The following is a 10035-nucleotide window of genomic DNA, read 5'->3' on the forward strand; positions in this document are numbered from 1 at the left end:
GTGGCAGCCTCCACTTCAGATTAGGGTTTATGTGCTTATATATGTTGGATTAAAGTGGTCTTAATGGGCTTAAATGTATGGTTTGGATTCATGAGCAAAAAGTGCAAAAAGTGAGGTGTGAAAGCAAGTTCTAAATATGGAAAAACTTAAATGAGTGAACATAAAAGTACATGGCCAAATGAGGCAAAAAGCGTGTTGGTTGGTTTTGTGGTTTGACTTGGTTTTCTTGTGCAGCATAAAAGCAAACCAAATAGGTGACTTTGTGACTTTGTATCTTGATGAGTATGTGACCAAATAGCAAGGCAATGCAAACAGTAGAAATAGGGCATGGAGCTTAACATCTTTCATGTTGAACGCAAGTTGAAATGATGAGTGGAAAGAGGTGAAAAATGGCCATGAAGTTCAGGTTCCATAACTGCAAAATGGTTGGGCCAGTTTGGCCTAAATGCTGTCAAAATATTCAGTCCATGATGCCAACTTTAGATGACTGCATCTCCCAAACCAATGATCCAAATGAGATTATTCCAAAAGTATGTGAAATAGGACATGGAAAGGTATAATTGTCATGAAGAAAGTATTTTCAAAAGATGCCTTGAAGTGCAAGAAAACTGGCCCATAAGTCTTGACAAATTTTGCAAATGTCTCACTTTGACCAAGTATAACTTTCTCAATCTTAATCCAAATGAAACAAACTTTATATATCTAGAAAGCTTGAGACAAGAGGAACAACTTTCATGTTGGAGAAATTTTAAAATGGAGCTTGCATCTTGATGTAAAATGGGCTTAAAGTGGGTGCAACAACCATAAAAACTTGCCCTAAATGGAAAGTCAACTATTTCCAAATTTAGTAACTTTTCCAACTCCTGATTAAATGATGAATCCATGATCCAACCTTGATCAAATTTCATATGTAGGCTCCCTTAGGCATTAATTTTGAGATTCCACTTTCAAAATGTCAGGAGTTGACTTTTCTGGCCCCACAGTTGACTTTTCCCAAACTGTCTGATTCCCGATTCCATTGATCAATTCAAGCACCTATGGCTCAAATAAAGAGCTGATTTTTTGTATGTAGACCCTTGTGGACATATGGAGGGCCATGGAAAAGAGTTTCACCCAAGGAATCAGAAATAAACCGATTTTATACCAAACCCTAGTTTTAAGGCAAAATGATCAAGAATTGATTGCACTGACTGCCAATGGATCTTTCTGAGATAAATGTGAGTCTTCCTAGACCAAGATGCCTCTCCAATCATGACATGGATAAGATCCTTCACTTCCAACCAAACTTTGCCTGTTGCAGATAGCCATGAAACCCTGATTTTTGATTAAGTGCAGATGCACACTCTGAGAGCTCTGAATCTTCCACTGATGAATTGAGGACCATAATAAGACATATGGAACCCCTTGAGACTCGTATATTTGTATGCTTGGAAAATGAAGTCCAATTCTCAATCCTGTTTTGTGTGGGCTCCTTCTGTCAAGGAGTGATCAATCAAACCCTGATTTCCAAGTCACTAATGCAGTATGCAATGAGTATGACATAGTATGATGCTAATGCAATGAAACAATAATCCCATGCTTTCCATGAAAAAGTGAAGGGTAAATTTTGGGGTATTACAGCTTCACACCTCAAGACTTACCGTCCTTAGATTGTTGTTCATATTCCTTTTTAAAATGGATTCTTCTTTAAGTAAATGTCTTATTATTTCAAGGAAAATGATTATTCATTAATTTATTTATTTCAAAATTATAATCATAAAAAATTAAAAAATTTATTAGAGCAGAAACAATTAAGAATAAGAAATAGTTGGATAAAAGCTCAACTTTATTTTATAGAATGGTAGTATGCAAATGGTGGGACTCCATGGATCTTTACAAAGTTGAAAAATGGTAATTTACATGGAAAAGGCCTATATTAAATACAATGACCACTACTCTCCCTACCAAATTTAAAATCCATTGTGCTCTTGTCTTTAGTTGAGAATGATGAATCAAAGCCAAATGTCTGTTCAAAGATGCTTCAACGATCAGGACCAGTTAGATGCAGTTACTTGCCATAATCCCTAATTTTTGCCTAGATTGCCCCCAGGTGGGGTACTCGATATACCAGGATAATTTTCATGTTTCTATGTCTCTAACTTTTGCCTGGATCGTCCTTTCGGGTTTTCAATCCACCGAGACGCTCATTTTTTCCTAAGCCGCCCTTTCGGGTTTTCAACTTGGCGAGTTGTTCTTTTCTTTTTTAGGCAAAGTATTTCTTGACTGCATCGGCATTCACAAGACATGTGAACTCTTCACCATCCATAGTTTTAATAGTTAATGCACAACCTGAGAAGGATCTCTTAACAACGTATGAGCCTTCAAAATTAGGAGTCCATTTTCCCCTAGCATCAGGTTTGAAAGATAAAATCTTCTTGAGCACAAGGTTACCTTCTCGGAACACACGAGGCTTGACTTTCTTATCAAAGGCTTTCTTCATTCTCTGTTGATATAACTGACCATGACATACGGCAGTCAATCTCTTCTCTTCATTCAAATTCAACGAATCAAACCTGGTCTGACACCATTCAACTTTAGTCAACTTGGCTTCCATCAATATACGTAGTGACGGGATCTCAATCTCTATGGGGAGCACATCTTCCATGCCATAAATAACTTGCCCTGTTGAAGTGCGGACGGATGTTTGGTACCCATGTAAAGCAAATGGGGGCATCCCATGCCAATCTTTTCATGTCACAACCATCTTCTGAATAATCTTCTTAATGTTCTTGTTTGCAGCTTCAACAATCCCATTCATCTTAGGTATGTAAGGAGAAGAATTATGATGTAAAATCTTGAAGTCTTTGCAAAGAGCTTCCACCATATTATTATTCAAGTTTGATCCATTATTAATAATGGTCTTACTTGGCGCACCATAACGGCATATAATCTGATTCTTGATAAACCTTATAACAACTTGCTTAGTCACATTTTCATACGATGTCCCTTCAATCCACTTTGTGAAGTAGTCAATAGCCATCAAAATGAAATGATATCCATTTGATGCGTTGGGCTCAATCATGCCAATAATATCAATTCCCCACATGAATAAGGGTCATGGAGAGGAAATAACATTCAACGATGTCGAAGGAACATATCTTATCCGCCTAGATTTGACATTTGTGGCATTTCTTCACAAACTTGCAACAACCCGCTTCCATTGTCAGCCAATAGTAACCTGCTCTCAACATCTTCTTCGTCATAGCGTATCCATTGGAATGAGTACCACGGGAACCTTCATAGACTTCAATCATCAACATGCCTACTTTGTGTCTATCCACGCATTTGGGCAAAACCATATCGAAATTTCTCTTATAAAGAACATCACCATTCATGTAGAAGTTGTCTGTTAATCTTCTCAAAATCTTCTTATCTTTCAAAGATGCCTGAGGCGGGTAAATTTGACTTTGGAGGAAACATTTGATATCATAATACCATGTCTTTTCAAATTTGACTTCTTCAACAACAAACACATGGGTTGGCCTATCAAGACACATCATTGTCAGATTGGGAACTTCGTTCCAAAATTTCACTACGATCATGGAAGCCAACGTTGCAAGAGCATCTGTCATCCTATTCTCATCTCGAGGGATATGATAAAACTCAACCTTTGTAAAGAAAGTTGAAATTATCCTCGCATAATCTCTATACGGTATTAAACTGGTTTGATTCGTCTCCTATTCACCTTTGATTTGGTTAACAACCAAGGCTGAATCTTCATAGACGTCGAGATATTTAATTATGAGATCAATGGCTTCCTCAAGCCCCATAATACAAGCTTCATACTAAGCCATATTATTTGTACACTTGAAGGTCAATCTAGTTGTAAATGGAAAATGAGTGCCTTAAGGAGTATAATCACTGCCCCAATTTCATTACCATACGAATTAACAGCTCCATCAAATACCATATCCCAACAGGAACCAGGTTCTGGCCCTTCTTCAAGCAATGGCTCATCACAATCTTTCATCTTCAAGTACAAAATCTCTTCGTCAGGAAAATCATATTGCAGTGACTGATAATCTTCAATAGGTTGGTGAGCCAAATGGTCAGCCAAGATACTACCTTTAATAGCCTTCTAAGCTCGATATTCAATATCATACTCAGACAACAACATTTGCCAACAGACAATCCTCCCAATTAAAGCAGGTTTCTCAAAAATGTATTTGATTGGATCCATTTTGGATATCAACCAAGTAGCATGATTCAACATATACTGGCGCAGACGCTTAGCAGCCCAAGCCAATGCGTAACATGTCTTCTCAAGCATAGAGTACCGAGACTCACAGTCGGTGAATTTCTTACTGAGATAGTAAATTGCATATTCTTCTTTCTTCCCATATTCATCTTATTGACCAAGAATACAACCCATACTCTCATCAAGCACGTCAAATACATGATCAACGGTCTTCCTTCAACAGGCGGAGACAGAATCGGAGGCTCACGCAGATACTCTTTTATACTGTCAAAAGCTTTCTGACAATCATCGGTCCAATCACAAGACTGATCTTTCCGAAGGAGCGTTAAACCTTTTCTCTTAATTATCGACATAAAAACTCAATAAAATTTTTATATATAGGTGTTTATGAAACGTTACAAAATTAGTGTAAAAATATTTAATTTATTCAACTCAAAGGTGTTTAATGAATATAATAAAATGATAAAAAAAACTAAAATTTTCAATATGTGATTCGATTCATAAATCTTCTTATGTGAGTTGATTCATAAAAGGCTTTGAATCAGATCTTATATTCTAAATTGAGACAATGCATATAAATTTTAGTCTTGAGTCGATTCATGATAATGCATGAATCAAATCATACATTTGAAGGCAATTTTGAATTTGCAAAACTCATATGGGATGGATTTATGTGTAGTCACGAGTTGATCCAAAAGTCCAAAATCAATTAATTTAATTCACCAACTTCTTAAGTCTACTCAAATAAGGTTGACTTTTGTCAAACTTACATTTTAGGCATGAAAAGACAATTTTGACGTAGTATGTGTGTGAGTTTTCATGCTAAAGTCAGTTATACGACAAAAAATAACAAAAATGAAATTAAGTGATAAAATGTTTATGTAATTTTAATAAATACATGCACAAGATATCAATGCAGACACACGACTTGATGTCATGCCATTTCACATCTTAAGTACAACATTTTTGTTTCCAATGCACATGTAATAAATGAACACGCATGATACCAATGCACACCTAAGTTTAATTTCAAACATAATACTCAAGTGCATGTCGATATGCACATGTGTTTAATTTCAACGCATAATACTATAGTGCATATATTGATATGCATCTGTGTTTAATTTCAACGTTAATATCATTGCACTTATCGATATACAAATACAATTGCGTTTGTGTTTAATTTCAACGTTTAATATTGTTGCACATATCAATATGCATATGAGAAAAATTTCAACCCATAATATGAGTGCACATATCGACACACACTTGTGTTTAATTTCAACACATAATACCAATGCATATATCAATATGCCCTTGTGTTTAATTTTAACGCATAATACCAATACATATTGACATGCATCAGTGTTTAATTTCAACGCGTAATCCCAATGCATATATGGACATGCTTATGTGTTTAATTTTAATACATAATACTAATACCAATGTGTATCGTCACATTCACAAATATTTTAATTTTAACGTAAAATCCTTATATCCATAATTATCCACACAAATTCTTTAAATTGAAATAAAATCCTCACTTATTAGTATTATAGTATAAAATTTAATGAATCATATTTAAAATCATAAATAAAATAATTCTTTTGTTTTCATAAACAAACAAACAAATTTTAAATTATTAGTTTTGATTAGTAAAGTGTGTAAAAACAACAACAAAGAATTGATACAACTCCTTGAGTAAGTGGTATGGTAAGGGGTTGAATCTTTTGCTCTTATGTATGTATATGAAAAAATTAAGTTGTTAGGAGATAATTCAACTTGCATATAAATAAATGTAAAATAAAATTGTAAATATAATATTTTGATTAATGTTATTTTTATTAATTAGTCTTATAAAAAAAACATATTTCCTATCATTATTTTGAATACAAAAATGAGTGTAAAATGATTAAACTCAACACAGAAAAAAACATATTTCCTATCATTATTTCGAATAAAAAAATGAGTGTAAAATGATTAAACGGTTATTAAAAAAACGAAGGAAATTTTGATCTTCCCTTCCCTGTATCATATCTCAGTCAAAACTCAACAAAAGTTTCCTTCAATTTTTCTTTTCCCGCCATTTCGTAATATTGAAGAAAAAAATGGAATGAACGATAACGTTTGTTAAATTCAGTTACGTTTCTGTTAAGATTAATCACTTTTCTGTTATCAGTTAGTTGAAACTTTTCCCTTCATTCCATATATAAATCCATAAATTTTCATTCATTCAATCACAATTTTCCATAACTCAAATCATCCCTTTCTCTCTCTCTGAATTTCTCTTCTCTCAAACCTTTTCCTCTCAAGATGCATCCATGGCTCCAAACTGTAATCGACATGTGCACGGGGAAGAACAAAGGAGATATCAAGGCTTTCAACGATGATCCTCTCGGAAGATCGATCAGTCTCGAAAAACACTGCTTCGGAGAATTTTCCATGGCTAGTGTTCAAGCCAATGTGTTCATGGAAGATCAAAGCCAGGTCGAAGTTGCATCCAACAATGCACTCTTTGTTGGCATTTACGACGGTCACGGTGGCGTCCACGCTTCCTCGTTCCTCGTTGAACAGCTCTTCAGAAAGCTATTGAGTAAGTTTCTTTTCTTTCTTTAATTCGAATTTCGAAACTTTTATTTATTTTCGTTTTTGATTAATTTCGACTTGTTTCCGTCTTTGTTATAGGGATAGCTCACGAGAATGATGATACTATAACCGAAGATACTCTAAGAGACGCTGTTTCTGCTACGGAAGCTGATTTTATGACTTACGTCAACAACAATTTTAATATAATGCCACATCTATCAAAAGTTGGTTCATGCTGTCTTGCTGGAGTTATATGGAAAAAGACGCTATACATCGCGAATCTTGGAGATTCGCGCGCCATCATTGCTTCTTTGGTGAATGGAGTACCGAGAGTTGAACAATTGACAAGAGATCACAATTGTAGTTATGAAGTTATTAGAGAAGAACTCATGTTAGAGTACCCACATGATCCCGAAATTGTGATGATGAGGAATGGAGCGTGGCGCGTTAAAGGCATCATTGAGGTATTTTTGTTTCTTTTTAATCGATTTCGATAGTCCGATACTGGTTTATGAATGTTATAATGTTTTCTTGTGTTTTTATTTTAAGGTTACTAGAACTATTGGTGATGCATATTTGAAAAGGCCTGATTTTACTTTTCGCGATTCGTTTCCCAACGATCCGAATGGGCCTAAACTTCCTAGTAGCTGTGTGCTATCAGCAGAACCTGAGATGCGTTCGAGGCCTTTAAGAGATAGTGATAAGTTTCTTATATTTGCTTCTGATGGACTTTGGGATTTCATGACAAATGAACAAGCTGCTCAAATTGTTTCAAGCAATCCAAGAAATGTATGTATATATATATATATATATATCTACATCAATGACTTGTTCTTTCATAGTTAGAAAATGAAACGCAGCGGTTTGATTCTATAGAATGGCTAAACTATTTTGACTGATATATAATATTTTTGTAGGGAATTGCGAAAAGGCTTTTGAGTGTTGCGCTGGCGGAAGCTGGTAGAAGAAGGGGAGTTACCTATGCGAACATTCAGGCTGCTCAGCCAGGACGTGACAATCTGAGCAGGAGGTCTTTTCATGACGATATAAGTGTGATTGTTGTGTTCTTAGACAGAATGTCGTTTCTGAGGACACGCCCACTTAATATCTCCTACAGAGGCTCAAATGCGGAGTCTCGACCATCTGATTTCGCAAACTCTGGATTAACCTCTTTGGACCTGAAGCCAATGAGTCCTCGGCGTCTGAAGGAGACTTTCAGAAGACGGATGAAAACAAAATCTAGCAGCCCTCGGACTCCTGAGAGTCCTCTGGGTGAAAGCTCTCGGGCTAGGGACACTGACAACCTTATTAATCAGAGCCCTCCGACTCCTCGAAGCCGTTGGGAGTCTCTGAAAAAGCGGATTTTTCCAAATCGAAGACGAATATGAGCTGTTACAACTTCCTTCAAGTCACAGAGATCTGTTAAAAAAGTTAATTGTTCGACTCTTTTTCTTTTTACTGCATCGAGTTGGATTTATAGAAGTGTCAATTTCATGTGATATATTGATTTTTCATAGAGCTATAGGAGATAAGAACTATATGAGAGTTGTTTTTCACTCAGTTGTACATATTTGAATAAGTGTCCTGGAGTTTGTGACACAAGGATTATGAATTGGAAGTTAAAACATATTCTGAAATTTCGCATACTGTTTTTACAGCACTCAATTGTAGTTTATTTTGAAAATGGTGTTTGAGAGCTATGAATTGGACAATAAGAAATGTGAGAAGTGGATTGAATAAACTGATAATGTGCTAAGGTGTTACAAATATAGATCACCTATGGTAGATGAAATTAGTGCAGGAGTGTATCCTTATACAGATTCTGGATCTTTAACTATATTGACTCAAAAGTTGAATGGCTTGGAAATTCAATTGAAGGATGGAGAGTGGTTCCAGGTTAACACCTCGGACGCGATTTGCAGTCTTGGTGAGCGATGCATTCACGGTAACGTCCCTCTACGCACCTGATCATGATGCAAACTACTTAAACATTTAGGAGTCTTAACATAAACTAAAAACTCAAATGCAAATTATTGTTGGTTCAGGAACTTAAGTACAGTATTTTTAGTCCAAGAACTTATTGGAAAATTCACATTTAGTTAAGAGACTTATAGAGTACTTGAACATTTTTGAAGTGTAGGTTCTAACTGAAGAAAGTAAGACTAAACTAGAAAACTAAGAAAGCTTCTGATTTTTCATAATTTTAAAATAGGCAACATTATGTCTAATAGCAGATTGTGGATCCTTATACTAATGGGCATAAGGCCACTTAAGAACATATCAGAAACTAGTTAACAACTTATATACAAACTTATATACAGTGATCACACACTCCATAGAAACCTCGAAGTACTCTTTAAATCGTTTACACACTCCATAGAAACCTTGAAGTACTCTTTAAATCGTTTACACACTCCATAGAAACTAGTTAACAATGTATCATCACCCACTCCAGAGAAACCAAGTACTCTTTTTATCATTTAGATTTCAAAATTCAGACAGGCTTAAAATAAACAAATCACTAAATCAGAAAGACACCACTATTTTTGCCAAAAGTCAATCTGGTTTTCAATTTTCAGACTTATTCGAATAAATTCCAGATTTCAATCTACAGAACACTATTGTGTATCGTTTGTCTATATTCAAGGTTGATGCAAGGTTGATGCTTCTCGTGAAGAAAATAAAGAATAATGACTTGTCTTACAATTCCAATGAGAAATGGAAGTTCTCGAGATTATCATTCTCAATATCTGTTCTTTACTGAGATTATTGACATTACTAATCAATTACCAAGGATCAACATATGCAATAATTCTCTTTAATACCAAAAACTTAAACCTAATATAATTCAGTAAGTACAGAGGAAATTCCATTTTAATGTATAATGACAACTTTTTTTAGTACTGAATCAGAATATTAAAAACATAAAAATAATTTATGAGAACCCCAAATCTATGATTGTGATATAGCTGGTAGTAATTGCCTACACAAATTGGTATGGAAATCTCAAAACCATCGTTTAATAATATGATTAAACTCTATCGATATTATTACTATTTAATAATTATCTACACTAAATCGTGAATATTGCATCCGCATTTTGAATTCTGGATAAATTTTTAATTTTGATTCTGCATGTATTTGAGATTATGTGTTACTGTGTGTCCGGCTTTCAATTTCCATAAATTGTTCCTTTTTTTTTCCTTTAATTT

General features: G+C 34.8%; 1 protein-coding gene across 1 annotated transcript; it reads left to right on the plus strand.

Moving 5' to 3' along the window:
• Window positions 1-6490: 6490 nt before the first annotated feature.
• On the plus strand, window positions 6491-8461 carry LOC127129083 (probable protein phosphatase 2C 43). The gene is made up of 4 exons (XM_051058393.1): window positions 6491-6830; window positions 6923-7287; window positions 7373-7612; window positions 7741-8461. The coding sequence occupies exons 1-4, from the start codon at window positions 6551-6553 to the stop codon at window positions 8209-8211; spliced, it is 1356 nt and encodes a 451-aa protein (XP_050914350.1). The 5' UTR covers window positions 6491-6550; the 3' UTR covers window positions 8212-8461.
• The last annotated feature ends 1574 nt before the right edge of the window (window positions 8462-10035 follow it).

Source organism: Lathyrus oleraceus, chromosome 3 (genome assembly GCF_024323335.1).
Source record: "Lathyrus oleraceus cultivar Zhongwan6 chromosome 3, CAAS_Psat_ZW6_1.0, whole genome shotgun sequence".
NCBI classification, from domain to species: domain Eukaryota; kingdom Viridiplantae; phylum Streptophyta; class Magnoliopsida; order Fabales; family Fabaceae; genus Lathyrus; species Lathyrus oleraceus.

Bases quoted from the DNA above. Each gene is read 5' to 3' on its own strand.
- LOC127129083 (XM_051058393.1), top strand. From the start codon at position 6,551: ATGCATCCATGGCTCCAAACTGTAATCGACATGTGCACGGGGAAGAAC. The intron at 6,831-6,922 runs GTAAGTTTCTTT...TCTTTGTTATAG, and splicing joins GCTCTTCAGAAAGCTATTGA to GGATAGCTCACGAGAATGAT. The intron at 7,613-7,740 runs GTATGTATATAT...ATATTTTTGTAG, and splicing joins TTTCAAGCAATCCAAGAAAT to GGAATTGCGAAAAGGCTTTT.